Genomic DNA, 25,428 nt, shown 5'->3' with positions numbered 1-25,428 from the left:
TGCCAATATTAAGATACAGTTTCTTACAATGGTTTCATAAATTTTTCCATTAATAACGTACCAATAAAATATTTTCTAGCAAAGAAATTTAGTAGTATTCATAAAAAAAACACAATTTTCTACTTGAAATGGTTAAGGGCTAGAGCTGAAAGAAATTAGAAACAAACCTCCAATCGAGATCTATGTGTTCAGTGATGAAAAACAGATTTTGGAAAATGATGGAAATACCAATCAGTGTCCTTTTAGAGGTTCAATATTCAAAAAAGCAATCAATTTATATAAATAGCATATGTAATATTTAAACCAAAGGGACAGACTAATTAAAGGTGTATCCAGACTCTCCATACACACAAAACCAAAGCAGAGTCTTCATGCATTTCTTAATGTGACCTAAGTGTTCAAATTTAAATTCACGATGGAGGTAAACCCATGCACTGTAGAAATAAATTAATTCATGTAAGCAAGAAATGTCATGCAGCAACTCTTACAAATGATATAGCTAGAACTATTGAAGTATCCACTCCAGCTGTTATGCTCGGTCTTTCATTTACTAATGATATTAAAAAAAAGAATTGTTCTCCTATATGATTCTCCTTCCTGTCTAGTTCAAGTCATTTAGGGACTTAAAATATTTTAAGTGTCATGAACATAAAACACATCTCATATTAAAGTATACTTGAGTTTTACTTTAATGATTTTAATATTGATCCACTAAATGTTAAACCAGAGGAAATGTGTTATCTAATAAACATTGCTGATAAGAGTAAGGAGAAGTTGGACCCATGAATATATTTGATATCTGAGAAAAAATCTGATGAAGTATATTTTTTCCTTTTAGACACACAATGAGAATTAATAAACAGGAAACACGGAATACATTCAGAAAATGTCTCCTTTTATCCTATAAACATGTATACAGGTACTATTATTCAGTTAACATGCTACACAATCAACAACAGACAAAAAATGTTACAGTCTTCTTCAGACTGTCACTAAATATCTGTTATTGAAATGCATATAATTCAACAAAACAAACATTTCATAAGAAGTTAAACTCCCTGATATCCTCAGTTTCATGCCAAACAACAGAAACAACACCAACAACAGAGAATTAACAGAAAAAGCACAATACGACAGAATAAAACTCAAAAGCAACATTAAATTTAAACAGACACCTATGAACTCAAGTTGGCTTTTTTTTGAAGACAGTGAAATGACATAGCAAGAAATTATAAAATTTCATGCAGAATATATCTAAAGTACAATGCACAAACAGTCATGGAGAAGAAAATAAAAAGACCAGATGGAATTGCTTAAGATACACAGTCATCTTGACATAAAGACTTTGCTTAACCCAAGTCTCATTGACTAATAGTACCATTCATTTCTCTTTCAGGATGTCATTCATTTTTGTTTTGAAAGAAACATGGATAAAATTCTACATAAATTAGGTCCCAGAAAAAAAAATTGTGGTAGAAAAAGGGTCAAAATTTTCTTTCCCATGTTTAAATAATGAATTATTTTTGCTTTGGATATTTGATGAAATGTGTGATCTTATTAAAGCAAGATGATGTTGATTCTTTCTGAATACCTTGTTTCCATCAGGGTTGTGGATAACAGTAGTTTGGGGCTCCTGAGTGAGAACAAAATAGAGAAAGAAACAGTTCGCATTGGTAAGTACATTCTTACTAGTGTGAGGACAGAGCAGAGTGAGCCAGCTGACACAACTAACTAGTGACAAGAGCTTAAGCAATGTTAACTACTGTCAGAGGTAGCAGTGACAAGATCACTGATGAAAGATCTCCCTGGTGAGCCCATGAGATAGGATATCTCAGTACCCAGCAGCAGCATGCAAAAGACCTTATTCGCGATCAGTAAACAGACAAGGCTTTGAAGTTTGGAGACCTAAAGAGGCACTCACTGTTTCACAAAGTCCTATACCAGATAGACCTTTCCTTTCTTCTTGAGTGAGTAGCCTGTTAATGTTTGTCCTATAAAAAACTGACCAAGGACACTAGAGATTAGAACTCTTTAAAATAATCTTGAATTCTTTGTGAGGATTTTTTTCCAGATGTATTGCCTTAAGAATTGATTATGGTGTCATCACTATAGTTAATAGTGTATAGTTAATACACAGATAAATACTCTTGGAAAATCGAGAACATTGTCCCATGCTTAAGAAAAGGTTATCCTAAGGAGTGTATTCGAAAGTCCACATGAAACTCGGCGGAATATTTAAAAGGTTCATTTAAAGGATTCTAGAACTAATCCCATAATCACTATAATTTGAGACATATTGCTGTTAAATGCCATGTGAGTCCATACCTAAATGAAATTTCAGCTTTATAAACTACATTTACAGATTTGCTTGTGAAGTCATGCTTTTCCAAGAAGAGAACATTTTTCCTTTCTGCTTTCTACCAGAAAGAAATATTCCCAAGTGGAAAATAACAGTCAAATGACTGATGTTGACAAAGATTCAGTGTCCATATATCATTGGCATGCTTGGCACTTTCATTGCATGATGTGGTAACTGAGAGTTACTGCAGCCCATTGAGAGTTTTCTCCTACTCTGAGAGCTCTCTGTCCTCTAGACCCTCCTCTTTACCACCTTTGTGCTGCAACACGTAAAGAACGTATTTACTGCTTCCCTTCTTCCTTTCTCTGGCCAGAGGGGTGATCCACAGAGCTTTTTAACTCATAGATAACTTGCTACCTTGATGTGTCCTTTTCCTTTAAATGTTTTCAAATTGACCCTTCTGGTTAACCCAAGTGAAGTAATCCCTTAGTATGTTTTATTCATTTAAGATAATACTATAGAGGACAGTCAAAAATCAGAACTATTTCAGAAAACCCTAAATCAAAATATGGAATAATTTGAGCAAAATATTATGGAACTCAGAGTACTGAAGGGCAGCATTCAAATCTTGACTTTTATGTAACACTGCCTCAAAGTATTAAAATGATTTAGTTGTAAACAGTGTGAATGTGATTAAAATGGACAAAACCGCTTTCTCCCTGACAATTCAAAGTCCTATGCTATACATTTCATTCTTTGGATTAAAGTGAAACAGTGATAATTTAAAATACAACAAACAAAAAGCTTCAAACTGCCCAATGCCTCTTTATCTCAGAAAGTGAGGTCTTACAAAGCCCTGCTGTGTTTTAATGAGAGGGAAATGGTAGCTCTGAATAAGGTCTACATTTACTGTTGTCTAGCAATAATCCCCTTAGCTCTCCTTGATGTCAATATTTGCATCATGAAAGGAGGAAACCATTGTTTGCATAATCTAGAGCTATCATCAGAAGAAGAGCTAAGAGCAACCAAAGCGCATTCTACTGTATTTCTAAGGCAGCATGCAACAATTTCAACTACAGAGACCACAGCTATCAGAATAATGTTCAACAATGAAATGAGATCATCTCATGTTAGAAACACACTGCTTGGCAACTACCTTAACAAAAAGAAAAAAAAAAAGTGAAATGAAAGTTTTTTGTATCTTCGAAAGCAAAACAAAACCCAACAAAATGTTTATATACGTATATATATACATATATATATGTATCTATATAGTGAAAGCAAATGAGAGAAACAACAAAAAACAGTAAAGAACTCAAGAAGGGTTACAAAGAGTCCAGGTATACCAGCGCCGGGGTAGGAATATTTTCTTTGGGGCTGGTTACCACGTTGGCTTTGTTGTTTATCTGTAGGTATGCAGAAAATAGAAACAGAGACGCCTTAAACCCCTTGGTAGCCAATGTCTCTATATGTAGCATGTCTATATGGAGATATAGACATGAAAATAAAGAGCCACTGAAGATGAACATGAAAGACACAGTGATGCTTGATGGGAATGATAATCAATTCCAGTCTCTGATGGTCACACACAAGCTAGGACCGCATCTGTGATGGTGGAATGTAAAACAGACTTGGCTGCTTTGGCTGTGCCACCTTAGCCAACAAAGAACTGCTTCAGTGGAGCTCAAATCAAGTTCCAGAGTATGAAATAAATATAAACATTTTCATACTCTTCAGGTTGGATTCTGTTTCCCAGCTTCCAATTGTTCACTGTTATGAATACATTCCTTTTTTTTTTTTCATTTTTTTCCCCATTTTATTCTTGTTCCTGAAGTCACACATAGACTGTCTCTCTCTGGGAAGCCATCGTCACTTTGCTTCATAGGTATTCAATTAAAAACTTAGATCTCTGATGAAATGCTGGCTTTGTAATGTAAATTTTTAAATAATAAGTCTGGGCTTCCTTTAAAAAACACATCTTCCATTATAAATGACCAAACTGAACTCTTTACTATATTGAACGTAAAAAAAAATTATTTTTCACAATTGTGTGAGAGGGAAACACCATGTCTTCCATCACAGTGTTACCGCTGTTGAAGCTTATATCTGGTAAGATCATTCCCTTCCTTTAACATAGTTGGGTTGACCTTAAAGAAAGACCATATCACAATGGAAGCCACACTGTGAAAGTAACTCAGAGAGTCAATAAGTATTACAATGGGTCCACAGAGAAAACTCTTTGTAGACAAGTGGCAACTTGAAATTACAATTGAGCTTGGGTGCTAAAGAATCAAAACTAAAAAGTAATAACATTCATTTAAACTCATGCATGGTAACTTACATTATGGCTACCAAAGAGAAATATAAATTAACATTCATTCTCTTATACTCCATTATCTATGTATTTTTTTTACATATTATTATCTAAAGGAACACGTCCCATAATTTTAGTATAAATGTTCTTAAGGGCCTCAAAGAGAAAATCATACTGCATGAAAGAAATGAATACCAAATAAGTTCATAAGCAATTACACCCAGTTAATTGTTTGGACTTTCTGGAAGTTTTTTTTCTTTTGTATTTTATACCTGTATATCATACTGATACCAGCACTGAGAAGAAGATAGAAGGTTAAATAAATTAATTTAGGTATGTAATATTCTGTTTTTCTATTCATTCACGTTTGTGTGATTATTTAGTATCAGTATTATTCAAATAAGATACAACACTGTGCTCTGTGGCATGCAGGAAAAGAGAAAAAATTTTGTGCCCTTTACTGAAAAACTCTTTAAAGGTTAAATCATCAATCTCTATCTTGCAGATAGTCTAAAATTTTTCTTTAAATAAAAGCTCACAGAATTTAACATCAAATTTTTGCAACAGCCAGAAAGAGATAAGAAATAATGGAATTAAAGAAGGATCAAAAATTAGTATTTATATTAGTATGAAATACATGATAAAAGAGGAGGTATGCACGCACAAATCACTTCCTGTCAGGAAAAGTGTGCGGCAAAACACAGCTGACTTCTTATCAAATGAGCTGAGGCACTTACAATTGAAGTATCATATATATTTAATATGCTACATTCAGTCTGTATCAGTGGATGCAAAAATATAAGAGGAATATACTGATATACTTTTATTTCTATTTTGAAGTAAGAGACTTAATTATTTTCTAGAATGGTTGTGAAGAACTGATTTGTTTCGGTGAAAATGTCACACATGCACACCTATGCACACATACTTCTGTGCACAAACATGTGCACACACACACACACACACACACAACACATGCCCGCCACACATAGGTACACAGCATACACACACCATCATGTCTTCCAACTGAAGGCCATTCTGCCTAGATGAGCCGTCCTTTATTATCAGGCACGGCAAACATCAGTTAAATGAATATGAGCCTCAACCACCACTTTTAGTGGTGTTTAAATGTGCAGTTACAAACTTTTTTAGTTAATGTAAAGAAAAGCTTAATGGTCTTTTGTTACTATGGGAAGTCTTTTGAAGGTATTTGTAATAGTAATTAGTTGAAAAATAATAGGAGAATTTCTAAGTAAAAGGTTAGGAGGACTTCCTTTTTATTAAAGAGTCAAATACTAAGTATTAGTTAAACTATAAGGTGTCTTTTGAACATACCAGAACTTTGGCACTTTTGTTTATGAAATGTAGTTATTTTATACTATGGAAGCTATCTTTCTTTAACAAAACTGAATCAAACCAGATATTTAAACGATTCACCGAATTATTTTATGAGGCATGGGTAAAATATTCCTATTTTTCAGGTATTATGTTTATTCAGTCCTGAGGCTAATAAATGTTTCCTCTATAGGTGCTTAACGAGGATGGGTCCATTGTAAGCTCATTTTCACACTATTTATAAACTCCATGTAGATGTATTATGGTGTATCTGTATTAGGTTATCTGAGCTAAAAACAACTCCTATTTTAGTAATCATGATCATCGCTTAAAAATAATCCTATAATGTTTCTTTGCTTATCATTAAACAGACCATTATGTCATGTTCTCTTCAGTTTCAAGAGAAACCTGGACTCTGGTCTTACAAAAGATCCTTTGATGGCATATACATAAAGGTATGAACTTTTCATATATTTAAAAAATTCAACCTCAAAGGTAAACAGTATGATGTGTATGTGGGTACTGTGTTTTGATAGTTACTTGACACTGACCTGTAATGGTCCTACACTTTCTCTATTTATACTAACTTAGGTAAATAAGAGTGTTTTTATTCCTTCCTAAGTGTGAATTGGCACAGGAGGAGAAATCTGGCAGATAGAGATCCTCACCATCATCTGAACACTCGAACTGGACTTCCTTTTCTGAATTGACCAGTCAAAGAGAAAGGGAAAGAAAAAAATATGACCGGTTGAATTTTTAAAGTGTCAAAGCATGGAGCACAGAATAAATTTCTCTTTAAGGAGGAACTATAAGCTGTCTAGGAGAAAAAAAAAAAGTTCTGGAAACATTTCTTTCTATATAAGGATGGTAGTGAAAATAAGTATCTCAATAGGAACTGTGAGCTCTGCATCTCTGAAAGGTACAGAAAAACATAGAACATTTGGAAAATTTTAAGAATCACATTTCCACCAATATAACATTGGAAAAAAGGCCAATATAAACTGTCACTACTGAAATTTAAACTGAATAAACTAAGCAAAAGGAAGAGAAAATTACAGATTGAGGAAAGCAATTGGTAAAAGGCATATGCCATCATAATGGGAAACACAAGTGCATGGTCACCATAGCTCTGGAAATCCCCAAATCACACATAGACAGGAGATGAAGAAATGATTGTGCATGAGCATAAGAAGTGACAAATGATTTTCTATGTTATATTTTCAAAATGAACTGACCACCTGACTTTGGGTCAAGTTCAAATGCTAGAATATTAACTAATTCCCAAGAATGTTGAAGTGTTCATGAAGAATGTATGCATCTGCCCTTGGAAAAGAAAGAAAAGGATTAAAGAAATAAAATATTTAGGTAATACTCTGGAAAGATAACAAACAATACAAATATAAGGTTACATTCAATCAAAGGCAAATTCCCACAAAGCAAAATAGAATCAATAGAAAATACGTTGTATTACTTTGTTTAGAAATCCAAGAAACTAAAAATATCCTTTTGTTATCTTTCTGGAAAATATTTCTATATGTTTTTAGAATATTCACCTTGAGTATATGTCTCAATACCCTATTATAGAAGCATAGGAAAAATTAAGACCTTTATAAGAACTGCCCAAGCAGAGATATTTAATCATTTGACATTCTATTTCCCAGACCCTATGACTTGATTTTTTTTTTCAGTCTATACATTTCAGCAGGCCTCCAGAATACAGCATAACTAGGGGCACCTGGGTGGTTCAGTCAGTTAAGTGTCTGACTTGGGCTCAGGTCATGATCTCACCCTTTGTGAGTTTGAGCCCTGCCTGGGGCTCTGTGGTGACAGCTCAGAGCCTGGAGCCTATTTCGGATTCTGTGTCTCCCTCTCTCTCTGCCCGTCCCCCACTCGTGCTCTGTCTCTGTCTCTCAAAAAATAATAAATAAATAAATAAATAAATCATTTAAAAATTAATAAAAAAAGGTATAGCATAATGAGTCAGAAAAACATTTGGTTTTCATTGATTTTTCAGGTAACTGTGATAGTTTGGGACTGCAGTAAAGCACAGAGTATTTAGACATTCAGTTTCTACAACAACTCCATAAAAAAGTATTGTCATATTATTTAATATTTAATAAAATAGAAAGAATACACCTTTTCTTGGCATAAATATTAGTCATCTTTATGTATGAAATTATTTTATACTTCAACCTGCATCTTTTACAGAAACTATAAAAAATACAAGCTGTGAAAACTTAAAAAATTTATTTAACATTTAAAAATTATCCAGCATCTGAAAGTCAGAACTGATTTTGGGAGTGCTTGTTTAACTTACCTTTACTCCATCTGGTTTCTTCAACAAACTCTTGGCTGCTGCAAAATGAGAGTAAAATCATTTCAGCGAGTTATCCATTGAAACCCGTGCCAGGTAACAAATCCGGTTATTGTTTCTCTCTATCACCTTTACTGAGTTATGGCCAACATATGCCAAATTATCAAGATCACACTGATGAGCACGAGCTTACAGGACACTGAAATACAGTATCACTTTTCTTGGTTTTGCCACATCAAATTTAGAACTAATTCTTATTTAGTTCATTGCATATAATTGAACACCGTGTCAGTTATGTTATTATTGGACTTTATGTCACTGTTGGTTGCGAAAAGGATACTGGAACTTTAACTGGACTATGCTTTTGTAATCCAGAAAGTTGATTTCAGTCTTCAGACATCAGCTTACAGACTGTATTACATGTTCATCCACACTACAAGTATGGTGACCATCTCAGTTCTGCCACTTAAGCCCCTCTTCCTAAAGGTTTGAAAATTTGCTCTGGTGAAATAACATCCTTTTTAAAATATACATGTATTTGAAGTCAGAACTTCCATTTTTACAAAAAAATATTAATAACAATTTAAAATGAAGTGGTATATTATTGACCTAGAGCAAAATTTTTAAATTTTAGCATATGACCTTTAAAAAAGGCATTATGTACTCTTTTACACTTCAAAATAAGAATAGAAAGCTTTGATAAACAAAAGCCTTTTACTTCAAAAAATTAAAAATCAGAAAATTTGAGGTGAGATATAAAACAAAACAAAATCTTCAACTAAATCAGAGAACTCCTGAAGCATATAGTCTCAGATAAAACTTCATCTTCCCGGAGGGGAGCTTTTAGCATTTCTCCTGTTACTGAACTTCTTGAGTATATTAGAAGATGAAGTCATCCCTTAAAAAAATATACTTAGGAATGGGTATATTCATACACAGTGAGCAGATTATATAATTGTCAATGACAAGTAGTACACCAAGTATAGAACATTTATGATTATGCAGAACAAGGTACATACTTGTGTTTCCATTTAATATTAATTGTGTGTATATGTGTATGTATATATGTGTGTGTGCGTGTGTGTGTGTGTGTGTGTGTATGTAGTTATTTAAGTATATCAGAATAGACTTTGGCATCTGAAATGGAAATACCTAGTTATAATAAAACTGCATGAACATGTAATTTACTGACATCCACTTGACTTGGGATATTATTTTGATATCACTTTGGTATAATTTTAAATTTGTTTAAGAATAGAAAACTGTTAATTTTATTTAGTCTTTAGCAACAAAGCTATTAATTTATTATTAATTGAGATTGTAAGAATTGTTGCCTTAGCTGTAGTACTATTTGCCTGGAGTTAAAAAGCAATATTAAGTAAATCCTGTGGCAGTTAATAGGTTAGAAAGCAAACTCAGAATAGTTGAAATTGCAATAGCAAGCAAAGAGAAGACAATGATTCAGGGTAAGCAGGGATTTGGCCTGAGAGATGCAGAAATGTCCCTTTTGGTTACTATTCACCTTACCTCACAAGAAATACATTCCACATAAAGGGAGAAAAGAAAAAAATAAAAACAACTTTATAACCATATACTTATGGACAAATTACTTTAAAGAGCATGTTTGCTAATGAAACAGAATGAATAAAATATTCAAAACTAAAATGCAGTATATCAAGTACAAGATGTAACTGGATCCATTGTTATTCAGTTGGTTTTGAAGTGATGGATAAAAAAAAGGTTGCCTTTCATGCTGAGACATCAGAAACAATATAAAATTCACATATTAGTCATGAGTTTTTAGTTTACACAATGATGAAACGGAAAATGTGATGTAAACAAAAAGCGTCTATACATGACTGTATACATTTAAAAAGGCCCAATTTACAGCTAACAGTGTATTTAAGACTTTAACAAAATACACAATCTTAATACTGGACACTTTTTTCAAGTTAATTTGCCTTTAACAATATATATTAATAATCCTACCTCTTAGTGATTCACTAGTGTTTGGGCCACAGTGAAATATTTATTTGAATATAGTATACATTAGTTAATATTTAATGAGATGATATTGAACTCACCCATATAAATGTCAACTATGTTAATCAACTGTTCATAAAACAAGTAACTTGACAAAGGCAGTGACAAGGTTTTATCACACCAAACTGGACAAAATACATGCATTTGACTAACACAGTCCCTCAATCTATAGCATTACTCATTGTATTCTTATCATTAATGTTGTTTAATAGGTCAATGGAAGCCTTTGGAAAGCCTCCTACGGTTTCATATAATACATAACTAAATATAATGGGGGACAAAGGTGACCATTTAATATAGTTGTAAACTAACTAGAAATTGGTTGAGAAGGTTGTAGAACCCTTGATAATGGTATGGATCATCACCTGATAGCACTGTAATTCCCAGGAGTTAAGTATGTCCTGGGATAAATAATGGAAGAATAGCTAGATCATTTGATGGCACATATCACCCTTATGTAAACAGTAAACAAAGCGAAGTGGTGGTATTTTTGGCATAATTGGTTGATAACTTTAACAATGTAACTTTCTTGCACTTCAGTTCCTCTCCATACGTAAGACTGATCAAAATTTACCAAAATTTGATTTTTGGAAACCTGGTCCTTTGAGATAATCTACTGAATAAGGAGGTTCCAAGATTCAAATACTTTCTGGACATAATATATACTTTATGTCCATTTTAGAGAGTCACCCCTATAACAAAGAAATGGCTTAGCTTCTTTCAGCCAGCCCATTATTTAAAAAAAAATTTTATCATGGAATCATTTTGAGGAACATTTATTATCCTATATTACTGTAAGGTAGGGTTCTCTGTAAATTCTGGAGTTTAGATACCTTTGAAATATGCAACCATTCTTACAGTGTGCCAAGATACAACTGTACTTTTGAAAGAACTTGGGACTAAAAGAACTGGGTTCCTCAACAATGCTCTTCTTTTAAGAATCTCACTTATTGGGATTTCCTATGAGAATGAGACAAACACAAAAACCGTATTTATAGTTAGCAGTTGATGAAATATCAAAGAACTAATTCTAAGTTTGAAATACTGAGCTTCAAGAGGAGGAAGTACATATTTCCACAACTTGTGTGCACCTCAGCACAGATGGCAGATGGGTTTTGAGTCCTGCATAGCACTGACCAGGGGCTGCTTGAGTGCTCTTGTGAAGGGCGTACTCATGTGCCTAATGTCTCTGTGGAGACAGCACCCAGGCAGATTCCTGATGATAGACACTCTGTAGAAGGAATCCATGCCACATATTTGTTATCCCTGAACAACAGTGTTTTTATAATTACTAAGTTTTTCTTCAATTCCAAACTGACTACTGAAGAGGAGAGCAGTGGATAAGGAGAATTCTTAACACGTGTACCTGAAAAATTCCTCGTAGCCAGCATAGTTGTCAAGATGGCGCCCTGTCAGAAAAATAAGAATTCGAAATTAATGTTGCCTCTGCAAATCTTGAACCTAACAAACAGTCTTTGATAACAAATCTTCTCCGAACGTTACTTTTAGTTAGGGGATTTTTATCTGTTTTTGTTTTTTGGTTTCCTGAGAGCAGCAGGCCTATGTCTCACATTCAGCTGGGGCCACCCTCAGGTGTGTGGCCAGGTTCCAATTATCAAACTGCACAGTTGCTTTCCTCTGAAGGGAAGAACCACAGCACACACTGCCACAGAGATCCCAGCTCTTCATTGCAGGTTTCATTCCAGCATCTATTACATTTTCTCAAGACCCAGAAGAGGAGGAATAAGAGTTCTGAGGTCCGCATATTCAAAAGCCTTTGCTGTAAGTTATTTTCTTCACAAATTCATTTCTCACTCTGCTAAGTCCACCTCCTCACACAAATGTATAATTCCTTACCTTTAGTTTTCTTCTAGCATTAAATTTCTTCAGGCAGTCTACCGTCTCCTGTCTGTGCATCATGGAAGCAACAGTAGAACGTTGCTGGAAGAGGAAGAAAAGAAACTTAACTTAGGATAATTAAATCATACTAAGCATTATAGTATTCTCAACTTCATCCAATCTGCATTAATGGTGCCTAAACCCTTACAATGAACTTGTGAGTATTCACTTGCAAAAGTTCCCTCCTAATGGATGATTAGCTTTGCCAAGACTATTTATGACTAAGATGCAACATTTATCTATAGAAAGCATAGATATGAATATCAATAATTCCCGAAATTACCTTTATTTCAATGTCTTTAATTATATTTCTATTGGACTGCCTTTCATTTACTCAGTACCATATTTACTGCCCTAACATTTGACAACCTTAGAAATGTAGTGGAATCTCTACATCCCCTCCAAATTTCACAGTTTTTCTTAGCACATTTGAAGTATAATCTGTCTACTATGGCCATTCTTTCTTGCTAGTTTAACTTAACTACAAGCTTCCAAATCTTGATGTTGTTGTTGTTGTTGTTGCTGTTTTTCCTAAAGCTGCCTAATGGTAAATAATTGAACTTTGTCTAATCTCTACTGGAATATAGTTAATTTTGGTGTCATTTTCTTATCTTGTTCATGAGTATTATCAATAACTGGTAGGAGAAATACTTATTCCTTGTGTTACTGTAGGCAATATTTATCGATCTATGTAAATCAGATTTTGTTACCAAAACAGCATTTATTACCATTATAAATTTATTTTATTAAATAACTTGAGTCAAAAATTCATTCATTTTTGTTTCATCTTTTTCTATAAAAATTATTTTAAATCCATGAAAAAAATTTTAAAGAATGATTCATTTTTAATCTTAGTTCCTAAGGTCTTTGGAGAATTGTCACTTACACAGATCCATGGGTGTTTCAGTGCCTCTGAGGCTGTGATACGCTTGGCAGGATTGATAGTAAGCATTTTATTGATTAGGTCTTTGGCTTCAGGAGTCACTGTGTCCCACTCTGGTGATGGAAACTTCAAAAATACAAATTTATAAATAGTTTCAAAAATAGATACATTCAAACAGGGAAGAGCCAAGTAAACTAATCATTTCTTTAAGTAGTGGGTTTCTTCAAAAAACTTACTCTTTGTATAAGTTAAATTGTATCTACATGTAGATAAATCTATATAAATGTGTATATATATCCCCCTATGAATATATTTACATATATAAAAGATAAGTAGCTAATAAGCGATAAGTATATACACTAAACTGCATATTATACCTAGTAAATGTATTTTAATGTTTCAAAAAATAAATTTAAAGATCTTCTAGTCCTTTCAAAGGATCTTTATTTTGGTTTGAAAATAAGATTTTACACAGTCTTTCTCATAATTATTTGTAAACATCAATAAAGCTGGCAGGTTGTCAAATGTGTTGATGTCATCATGCTATTATACCAAGATTCAAAATGAAGTATTATAAGAAAAAATGAGGTATTACATACTTTCACACCTCATGATCAGTAAGAGTAGAAATAATAAAAGAGCTTCCGTTGCTGGTGCCAAAACTGACCTACTAATTGTGGCTATTTGGAATATAGTAGTGAGAAGAAATCTAAGACTACAAGTGCCTCAGCAGGATTTCATTTTAGCACTTCAGAAAGGTTAATCTACTTAATGACAAATTTCATCAAAGTTCTTAAAAGTAACCAACATTCAAAACTTCTATGAGTAATCCATTTGTGTATTAATAACTATATAATAGCTATCCTAAGTGTATTTAAATTTTTTGTTGATAATTATGTAGCCTCATTTTCACATAATTTATTAGTAGAGATACTATTGTTCATAGGTTAAGAAAAATTTACATCAGTTTCTAAACAACAGACAGAATATCAGGTTCTTATTCCACTTCACGGATTTTTATAGACAATCTTGGAACAAAAGTCACTGTCACTATGTCATGGACTTTAGTTCACTTTTAGTAGTTGTAAGATGGGTACTTTGTGAACCATTGGTAAAATGAAATATGAAAAAAATGATACTGACTCTTTAATACTTGAAATGTTACCAGTTTAACAACTGTCATTTTAATTCCATAAGTTATTTTGGGCAGCTATGAAAACTTGCCAATGAAGAAATATTCAAGCTGTTCCTCCTTGAGGTACAGATATTCTGATAGCAAATTAGGAGCTGGTTCAGCCTGAATAAAGGTGGACCTTTATCTCATTTTTTCAAAAGTTTCCACAAAGTCATTCCTCCATAGTCATTAAGCAGTGCATCTGCAGAACTATGTCTTGCCAAGGGGGTGCCTAGTTGTAGTCTGCAAAGATGATGAATGTGCTAGCTGTGGCCATGTAAATCTTAATTTGGCCCAAATATTAGTCTGACTAGATAGAATGGGATGCTTCAAAATTAAAAGAATATGCATTTTAAATTCTTGCTATACCCACATCCATCTATATAGAACATTTTAACAGAAAGGTGCTGCTGAATTCATGAGACCTGATTTAATATAACAGAGATTTTTTTATTTTATCTTCTCTCACTTCCACACTGAGCTTTTAACTGCTGCACAGAAGACGGACCCAAAATTTCCTATGACTTAGTTGCTCCGCTTAATAATATATCAAAAGCATCTCTAAACCTTGAACTCTAATTTCCAGAGGGATGTGTGAGAAGCTACCAAAGGTGGTAGTAAATCATATTTATACACATATTTGTCAAAGGAGAGAAAATTATTATCAGTGAACACAAAGTTAAGCCATAAAGAGAAAATAGATAAGGCTTTACTTTTGAGATTTAGAACCTAATTCATACTCATACTTTCAAATATTCTAATTATAAATGAAATATGTTGGAACTGTGATTTTCAAGTATATTAAATTGTGAAACACATTCTTCAAATGAAAGTTTCCACAGAAGCCCATGAGGTAAATAAGACTAAAAAAATCAAGCTGACACAATGGAACGATGTTCTATTTGATACATAGATCACTGCAAAATATTGTTGATACATGATTTAAAATTATGTGATAAACATTTGGGAATATAATTCAACTAAACAAGCATTAATCATTTCTAAAGCAAAGATCTTTTAATTTTTATGTTTTAAAATGTACTAAGATCCAAAAATTTTGAGAAGCGAAGTCCTTCCTTAGAGACTTCCAACTATTTTCCTTTCAATCTTAGGAGATAGTGAACTAAAAGGAAATACAAACTAAACACAAATGCTGCTTTTCTTACACTTTATCTCCCTCTCCCTAGGATTGAGAAAAATAATTAGAGAAATTGTTGAAAATTATAGTTTAAAGTGTAATGAAAAAATTTTGTTCTTGGTTAATAAACAAAAAACAAATGCTCATCTACACTATATGAACATTTATTACATACATCATAAGCTCCAGCCTTGATCTGCTGATAGAGTCTGTGTTGGTCTTCATCCCAGAAGGGTGGATATCCCACCAGAAGGATATAGAGAATGACACCTAGACAGAATGAGCATATTAACATAATGTTAAGTCATTCAGGCAACAATAAATTAAATGTGGCAGATCCACATGATACTTAAGCCACATCCATTCAAAGAGAGGAAATTGGGTATTTGGAAAGTTTCAGAAAGACATGCTCTGATCTACTCTGAAACATTCTGTGGAGGGCGAATGCTCCTCTTCTTATGCTCATGAACTCTGATAGTATATGGCAGTCCAAAAATTTCTCTGTGCACTTTAAAAGAATGTGTATTCTGTTGTTTTTAGATAGGATGTTACATCAGTATCTGTTATGCGCAACTGGTCTAATGGGTCATTCAAAGACACTGTTTCCTTATTAACTTTAGAACCAAAGAATTCTAAAGAGGCACAACAGATCAATACCTAAAGATGAAACTTACCTGTCATCGGGGTGATATATTGTTTGATATCCGTGATGAAGACTTGTTTTGTGGCCTAACATATGATCTTTCCTAGAAAAGGTTCCATGTCAAGAAGAATGTGTATTCTGTTGCCTTTGGGTGGAATATTCTGTACACATCTGTTAAGTCCAGGTAGTCTAACATGTGGTTTAAGGCCAATATTTCTTTATTGATTTTCTGTCTGGATGATCTATCCATTGACGTAGGTGGGGTATCAAAATCCCCTACTATTACTGTATTGCTGTCTATTTCTCCCTTTAGGTCTGTTGATATTTGTTTTATATATTTAGGTGCTCCTATACTTACGTAATGTTGGGTGTATAAATATTTACAAATGTTACATCCTCTTGTTGGATTGACCCCTTCATCACTATGTAATGCTCATCTTTGTCTCATTACAGCCTTCATTTTAAAGCCTACTTTGTCTGATATAAGTATAGTTACTCTAGCTTTCTTTTGGTTTCCATTTGCATGAAATAGTTTTTCCATCCCTTCACTTTCAGACTGTATGTCATTACATCTGAAGGGTAGGCAGTATAAATTTGTTTTTGTTTTTTTAATGCATTCAGCCACTCTATGTATTTTGATTGGAGAATTTAGTCCATTTACATTTAAGGTAACTATTGATAGGTATGTACTTTTGGCATTTTGTTCATTGTTTTCTGGCTGTTTTTGTAGTTCTTCTGTGCTCCTTTTTTCTTCTCTGCTCTCTTCTTTTGTGGTTTGATGACCTTCTTTAGAGCTATGTTATATTTATTTCTCTTTTTCTCTTTTGTATTTACTACAGGTTTTTGCTTTGTGGTTATCACGAGGCTTAACAAGTTCTAATTGTGACAGTGTACTTTAACTTAGTAACTTAAGTTTGATCTTATTCTAAGGCTTATACTTTTACTCTGCCCCATGCTACATTTTGTTTTTGATGTCATAGTTTACTTGTGTATCCCTTCACTAATTATTATAATCATTGTTTTTTACTACTTTTTCTTTTAACCTGTATACCAGCTTTATATGTGATTAATCTACTATCTTTATTATGTATTTACCTTTCCAATGAGACTTATTCTTTTATGTTTTCTTGTTACCAATAAGCAACCTTTCTTTTCAGCTTTTAAAGATTCCTTTTAACATTTCTTGTAAGCTGGCTTAGTTTGATGAACTCCTTTAGTTTTTGTCCAGAAAACTCATTATCTCTCCTTCAATTTTGAATAACTTTGCTGGGTGGAACATTCTTGATTCAAAGTTTTTGTTGTTGCTGTTGTTGTTGTTGTTGTTGTTGTTGTTGTTTCTTTTGGCAGCTTAAATATATCATGCAGCTTTCTCTGGCCTGCAAAGTTTCTGCTGAAAAACATACTGATAGGCTTATGAAGCTTCCCTAGTACACAACTAGTTGTTTTTCTCTTACTGCTTTTAATATTCTCTCATCTTTAACTTTTGACATCTTAATTATAATGTGTCTTGGTGTGAGTTTTTTTGGTTTCATCTTATTTGGAAATCTGAGCTTTCTGGAACTGGATGTCTGTTTCCTACCCCACATTAAGGAAGTTTTCAGCCATTATTTCTTCAAACACGTTTCTGTCTCTTTCCTCCTTATAGAACCTCTGTAATGTGAATGTTGGTCTGCCTGATGTTGTCTCATAAGCGCCTTAAGTTATCTTCACTTTTGCCTTTTTTTTTTTTTCCTCTGTTGTGACTGGGTGAGTTCCACCAGCTTGGTTTCATGATAACTCATCCTTTCTACTACTTCATGTAATCTATTGTTAGTCACATTCTCTGTGACTTCTATTTAGTATTTTCTTTTATTTTTCATCTCTTTGTTGAAGTTCTCATTGTGCTTATCCATTTTTTTCCCAAGTTCAATGAGCATCTTTATGAGCATTACTTTAAGCTCTTTATCAGGTAAATTACTTATCTGTATTCTATTAAGATTTCTTCTAAAGTTTTATTTTATTCTTCCATTTGGAACATATTCCTCTGTTTTTTTCATTTTATTTGACTCTGTATTGGTCTACAGACTGGATAACAAAACCACTTTCCCAATCTTTTTTTTTAAATTATTTTTTTAACGTTTACTCAGTTTTGAGAGAAAGAGAGAGAGCATGAGCAAGGGAGGGGCAAATAAAGACGGAAACACAGAATCTGAAGCAGGCTCCAGGCTCTGAGCTGTCAGCACAGAGCCTGATGCGGGGCTTGAACTCTTGAAGCATGAGATCATGACCTGAGCCAAAGTCGGCCATTTAACCGACTGAGCTACCCAGGTGCCCCCCACCTTTACCAACATTTAAGTAGTGGTTTTGTGTAGAAGATGAAACTTGTCTTTCAACTCTACCACAACTCTTTGTCATCTCTCAAACCTTTGCTCTTCTCCAAAAAGCCTACTATATTTTTATTAGCTCTTAGTAGGTGAGGATGTGCCAAGACCCACTAGTGACTGAAAGGGAAAGATCTCAGCACCTAGGTTCAGACTGTTTGGAATCCGGACCTTCAGATAGCAGGTTTTCAAAAATTATGCAAATATATACAGTCCTGTGGGACTACAAGCATAAGCCCTACTGACCAAGCAATTTGATGTGGTCTCATGGGTGACAGTCACAAAAATCAGAGCTTCAGATGAATGCATAATATCTTTCCTGGGAGATACTAGCAAGCTGAAACAAGGCAAAGGGAGAGTGCCAAGATGGTATCCACAACCTACATTCCTTGAGAGCAACTCTGTAGTCCACTAGATGTATATCAATTCTGAAACTTACTCCTCAGGCCAAAGTTCCGGGAAAAGCCAAGATGTCTTCTTCACAGAAAGATTAGAAGGATGTGTGTCTAAATCTGCTGTTTGTGCAGTGCCCTGGTGTGGCATCTTGCCAATAACTTTCTCTACAATTTCCAACTTGGGACCTCAGAATGCAAGTCCCCATAACCAGCCAGGCAATCAAGGGGGCATGCCCTGGGAGGCAGCTGCAAAAAACAGGGCAGTAAATGTAAAAACCAGGACACCAGCTGTATGCAAAACTTTCCTCCAGCAGACACTGGAGCTCTGGAGTGTGGCAGAGGGTGAGCATGACGATAGTGGTACTCTCTGAGGTCTCTGAAAAGGATTATAGGCATTCCTTAGATGTGTGTTTAATTAGAAACCTGCTCCTCAGGCTGCAGCTATGATGGTTAGTTAATAGGTGCCCTTCACAGAAAGAGAAGCTCCTGGGTCTATTACCTCTTGCTATGCTGTGTGGGTAGTGGCCATTTAAGAACTATCTCTCCATCGGTTACAGTCCTAGAGGACCCACAAGCATAAGCTCCACTGACTGACAGAGCCAGGCAATGTGGAGGTGTCACCTGACAGCAGCTGCAAAAATCAAGGTTCCAGACAGGGGTATGAGCTCCTCCCTGGGTGATGCTGATTATTACAGTCTCACAAGACAAGGAACACAAGGCCCCATGGCCTCCAGAGCCAGCCAGTCAGGAGGCATCCCCTGGGCAGCTGCCACAAGATCAGGGCATCAGATACATGAAAAAGCTTCTTTCCTGGTGCTCTGGAGCAGCAAAGGGAAAGCATGGCCAAAGGAGAGCATGGACACAGTACTGCCAGCCTCCACCCCAGAGAATACTCCAGCAGGCTCCTAGATATGTGTTTTTTTTTTTTTTTTTTTTTTCAACATTTATTTATTTTTGGGACAGAGAGAGACAGAGCATGAACAGGGGAGGGGCAGAGAGAGAGGGAGACACAGAATCGGAAACAGGCTCCAGACTCTGAGCCATCAGCCCAGAGCCTGACGCGGGGCTCGAACTCCCGGACCGCGAGATCGTGACCTGGCTGAAGTCGGACGCTTAACCGACTGTGCCACCCAGGTGCCCCGAGATATGTGTTTTTAATTAGATGCCTGCCCCACTGGCTGACATTTTAATATAAGCAGGTCAACCTCCTTCACTTGATGTCTGGGTGCAATCAGGCTGCCTCTGAGCTGGGCCCTGGGGCAGGTATGTCCAAGCATCCAGGCCCCTTAAGAGCTGTCTTACAGATCATGATAGTGTTGTGCATCTGGTACATGAGTCCACTTTCAAAATTAGACATTCTTGGTGCTCATCTCTCAGGTGCAGGTCCTTAAAGTTGAGGTCTTGGATATGGGTTTCGAACCATTTACTCCTCAAGGAGAAGCCCGGGTTTTGAGTTTTCTCTTCATTGTGGGTTACCAAGCTATGGGCAGGGTTTACAGTGAGATTGTGTCCCAGTCTCTCCTACCCATTTCAGTGTGGTTTTCTACTCTTTTGCCAGTGTCTAGTCAACACTGACAGCCTTTGCCCTTTTTTTTTTTAATTTTTTCATATGGAGCTGGAGAGTCTGTGTATCTATGGGAGGAGGTGAGTTCAGGATCTTCTAAACTTGCCATCTTGAACCAATCCCCTCCTACTTCGGAAAAGTTTATTGGCCTACCTAAAGTCTTTAGTTTCTGTCACTGCTCTGACCTCTACTGATTATTTTTCCCTTGCTGCTTTCCCTTAAAGCATGGAAACCAAGGAAAGAGGGTCAGACAGATGAAACTTTGCCTGGCATGGCCTAGGATTCCTTTTATCTCTTACCAGTGTTGGTCTCTTGGGTTTCTTTAACTTTCCTTGTTAGGAAAATATAGCCCTTATCCATCAGATTTGTCATCTTTATACAATAGACACTGTGGGAGCTAAAATGGCTTTTAAACAATAGTTTAATCACCCTAGACTGTCATAGCCTGCTTCTGGAAGTTCAAGTTCAAAAGCAGATTCTTAAATTCATGTGAATCACTACCAGAGTGGAACAATTTAAACAACATTTTATTTAAACATTATTAAATAAAAACCTAACAAAACTTTAAAATCAAGGCTGAAAATAATTTTACTATAGTGGATTTAAAAAGAAAAAAAAAGGCCATGAAAAGAAAAATCACAGTATATTGTGAAAAATCTTAGCCTATTGATACTTCATCTTTGCAACATAAAAAGGTATTTTTTCCATTTCTCTCTACATTATAAACGTAAATTGATTTAAATTTACTTTTTTATTATTTTTCTAACACATGCATCTAATAATGAGGATCGTGATGAGTGTCTGTGTTTGTGTTCCCAGGACAGAGGTAGAAGAAGGGCTGTACCTAAGTAGTTTTATCTCTTAGTTATGGTTTGGGGGTAAATATGAAAATTAGGTTTTTTAAATTATTTTTCATGTTTACTTATTTTGAGAGAGAGAGAGAGAGAGAGAGAGAGAGAGAGAGAGAGAGAGAAAGGAAGCACACATGAGAGCTAGCAAGGGAGGGGCAGAAAGAGAGGGCAACAGAGGATCCAAAGAGAGATTTGCAATGACAGCAGTGAGACTGATGTGGGCTCGAACTCATGAACCTTGAGATCATGGCCTGAGATGAAGCTGGACCCTGAACTGACTGAGCCACGCAGGTGCCCCAAAGAAAATTAGCTCTGTAATGGCAATAGTCGATATTAATTTTTTAATTCGACATTTTTCTATTAAACATTTGAAGTAGGCTGTTATGAAATTATAAAACAGAGACAACTGAGACATTTAGCACTCTGAACCTAGGGTAGGTTGCAAGGCTGGCCTGCTTCAGAGGTTTTGTCCTGCAGTCCTGCTGGCTGGCACTGATGTGGTATGTCTCTACAAAGGGGAAGGTTCATAGATACCTCGTTCCCCAAGAAATGGCAACCACTACATAGATAAATGCGCACAATTTAATTGCTTGATTGAGGAGTTTCTACCAAAAGATTTCCTTTACTAAAACAATAACACAAATATAAAAGATTTAAAAACATTCAGGCCAGAAGATTTAAAGAAAAAAAATACATTAGCACTATTTACACTGATGTTTACTTCTCAATGCCTATTTAAATAAATACTGGTTTGTAAGCTTATTTTGATTTGCTCATTAGATTGGAGTCTGAGGCCTTCCTGAATTACATGCTTTTTTTGAGTTCTATTTTCTGTAAGTATAGAATAACTATGAGAGTCATGGTATAATAATACATTTTATTGTAGGTAACATTTTTTGAGTAGCTACATCTGCTTTAGTGCATTACCTTATTTACTCCCTGTACAATGCTGAGGTAGATAAATGTTATTGTCTCCATTTTACAGATGAGGAAATGGTTTGAGAACTTATATGAAATAACTGTTTCAGCCACAAGCAGGCTAGAGCTACTTTTTCTTCATCTATGAAGACAAATACATTTAAAATTTTAAATTGTGTTGTGTAATTGAAAGGCCTTGACCACTAGTAAGGTTGCACTTTGGTACTGTCTTAAATGTTCCCTGCAGCCACTTTTTCCTTTAGCTATGCACTTTATTAAAGTTTTTATTGTCTAACTGAGAGTCTTTGCCCCATTCCATTTTACTTTTTTCTTGTAAGCTTAATTTATAACCCTAATATTTTACCTTCCTCTCCTAGGTCAGAGAAAAAAAATGAAAAAAAAAAAATAGAGTTTCTTTTCTTGCCCTAAAACTAAGTCAGTAAAATCTTGAAAAGCTGGTCAGAATCTTCATTTTTTTTTTTTTTTTTTTTGCGAGAGCACTTCAGGGATGAAGATATAACCTCCAAAATTTGAATGTTTCTTAGGATATTATTGGCCTTTAATGATTTCTACCTAGATATTTCATTAGGGGTTACAAAAAAAAAGATATTTCAATTCTATTACACCTTCTTTAGTCTAAGAACAACTTATTTCATCGATTATTTGGTGACCTTGTTGTCAGGTTCATACAGGAAAGGTAAAGTAACAGACTTTTGTTTCCTCCTTTATGAATTGGTTTTTGAAATAATTCGAAATAATTCGAAATAATTTTGAAATACATTGGTTCCCCATTAATTAATCCCCTAATCCAAGGTTAGGATTGCTACTGTAGTTTGATTATCGTCATGAATGCATGGATTTAAACTTGATGTGTTTCAATCTATTACTATTATTTTTCTCATTTAACTTTTAATTGTCCTATCTTTAACTAGAAGTCTCTTCAAGTTGGCTCCTGAGTCCTGTTCGTATCTAGGTAGAGATCATCAGAAGCTACTAACATCATGAGACACATCCAACCTTTGGAGGTCATATCATCCCTGATATGTTCTTGCAAAAAAAAAAAAAAAAAGTCTGTGGTCTTTAACAGTTTTCTGTCTTTCTGCTATAACAAGATGCACCTGTATCATCTTGTGCTTTTCCTAACCTAGACTTGGAATTAGTTCCTTTCACAAGGAATCATGGTTCCTTACCATGGTAAACATTATGTAGAGACCAATATCAGGTACTCTGTAGGGGTGCTCTGTGGGAACTGCAGGTTTCTTCAACAAATAAATGGAGAAATGAGAAGGGGGGTGAGGAGGAGGAAAGATAGAGAAGCAGAAATTACAAATTAAAAGAGACCTAAGAGGGGCCCCTGGGTGGCTCAGTCACTTGAGTGTTCAACTCCTGATTTTGGCTCAGGCCATGATCTCATGGTTTGTGAGTTCCAGCCTTACATCAGGCTCTGTGCTGTCAGTGTGGAGCATGCTTGGGAATTCTCTCTCTCCCTGCCCTTTCCCCCTCGTGTGCACTCACTCTCTCTCTCAAAAATAAACTTCACAGAAAAAAAGGGGGGGGGGGAACCTAAGACACCAAACTAATAATAAAATTATGAGACAAGAGGGCAAACTGCCAAAAAAATTACTAGTTATTTGATGGTTTTAAGCAGTAATTATATTAAATTTTAAAGTACTGTTATTATTGTTATTCTTTTAAAAGAACCCTTTTCTTTTAGAGACACACATTATGGTATGTATAGATATACTGATATTATATTTATATTTGACTAAAATAATCTTGGGGAGGAGGGATGAGTTGGGTGGTGTAGATGAAATAGGATTAGCTGTCATTTAATTATATTATTCTACTTTTGTATACTTCGAAATTTCCAAAATAAAAAGTTAAAACAACTATTTTGACACAGCTTCATATAACATTTAAAAGTGGAAGTTGAACTAGTTTTCACTGTCATTTGAGCTTGGGCAATGCTAGAGATATTTGATTAATAAGAGTTGAGAAGCACTGATTACTGATTAGGTATAAAGATTACATTATCAAGAACATTCAAAAATAATGTTAATAAAAGCTGGAGTTAGAAAAATGATTAAACCTATAATAACATTAATGATTAAAACATTCTAGTCGCTGCTCTGATGGAAGGAGAGAGAAAAAAGCAATGTTCAAAAACTCCAAAAAGTCAGTGGGGAGTTAATGGAACAATCTAACAAGACATCCACTTAATACTCCCAGTAAATAAAGGGCATACTGTGAGTGGAGTTTGGAAATGTACAGTTAACTATACAAAGAATAAGTATGGCTCCCTTTTATATTGCAATACCTTATGCAAAAAAAAATCACCATGCAATTCAAATAGGAAAAAGTGTTAACTCTGACCTAAAGAGACAATTATGGGAAGAACAAAGATCTAGAAGATCAAGGTCAGCAAGATAGGAAGTTGTTTTCCAGATGATGGTAACTATGCCATATAGTAGGGGTGGCAAACAGGTCTTCCAGCACCAGGAAGAGATGAATGCCTGTGTCCACACTGTGTATGGGGCAGGAGGGTAACCAGGGGAGAGCATGTGTCCATCACTTGACAGGTACAGCTGTTATTTAAGAGCAAAAGTATCTTGTTATTAGTTCTCTCAATTGCTTTAGTGAAATTTCCTGATAATAAATTATAAAGATAAATAATAAATGTCAACACCCCCCCTCCCAAAGTAAAAGGTTCAGCAATCTGGGCAAAACATCTGTGAACCACCTGTTTGCAACCTCTGCTATATTGTGTAAGAATCCTAAAATTTGCTGCCCTAAAGAAAACTGCAACTAGCTAGCATGATGCTGTTGGATGTTGGTGTGCACTAGAATAACCTAGCAAGCCTGATAAAATGCAAATTCCTGAGCCTCACCATGAAGAATCTTATTCAGTGATTCTCTGGTGCATTCCAGAAAATTGAATCTGGTAAGTACTCAGGTCACTTTGAAACATGGGTCCATGTTTCTAAAACATCAGGTTAGGGACACCATAACACTGTGTCTTGAGAAATCTAAGAGAATAGGTAAGTTCAAAGTAAGACAATATTGGTAGGGGCTATAATTAGGAGTAAAGCTCCATGGATAGAAGACTAATGAGGATATAGGTCATAAAGGATGAAGGCAACAGAGCCTTGTAATTGTGAGGCATATCTGTGATGGCCAAGTGTAAGGTAATCACGGAACTGGTAATCATAAGCAACAAAGTTGACCAGTGTAAGGTAATCATACCAACAAACTGCTTGAGATTTCAAAATTGTAAATACTTTCTTAAAAAGTGCTTGAT

General features: G+C 34.9%; 1 protein-coding gene across 17 annotated transcripts in view; it reads right to left on the bottom strand.

The window, feature by feature from the left end:
• CAMK2D (calcium/calmodulin dependent protein kinase II delta) overlaps positions 1-25,428 on the bottom strand; it is a 321,165-nt gene that overhangs the window by 39,713 nt on the left and 256,024 nt on the right. For 5 of the 17 annotated variants that reach the window (XM_047854992.1, XM_047854980.1, XM_047854984.1 and 2 more), the window contains 5 exons: positions 15,575-15,669; positions 13,091-13,213; positions 12,163-12,246; positions 11,672-11,714; positions 8,266-8,300 (listed from right to left, as the gene is read on the bottom strand). In XM_047854992.1, coding sequence (XP_047710948.1) covers positions 8,266-8,300; positions 11,672-11,714; positions 12,163-12,246; positions 13,091-13,213; positions 15,575-15,669 — 380 coding nt within the window. Of the gene's footprint in view, positions 1-1,591; positions 1,634-3,645; positions 3,706-8,265; positions 8,304-11,671; positions 11,715-12,162; positions 12,247-13,090; positions 13,214-15,574; positions 15,670-25,428 lie in introns of all 17 variants that reach the window. The other 12 variants (XM_047854974.1, XM_047854981.1, XM_047854977.1 and 9 more) reach the window with 4 other exon arrangements.

The sequence above is a fragment of the Prionailurus viverrinus genome, chromosome B1 (assembly GCF_022837055.1).
Source record: "Prionailurus viverrinus isolate Anna chromosome B1, UM_Priviv_1.0, whole genome shotgun sequence".
Classification (NCBI taxonomy): domain Eukaryota; kingdom Metazoa; phylum Chordata; class Mammalia; order Carnivora; family Felidae; genus Prionailurus; species Prionailurus viverrinus.
The sequence above is the reverse complement of the archived record's forward strand: the minus strand, read 5'-3'. Positions and strand labels throughout refer to the sequence as shown.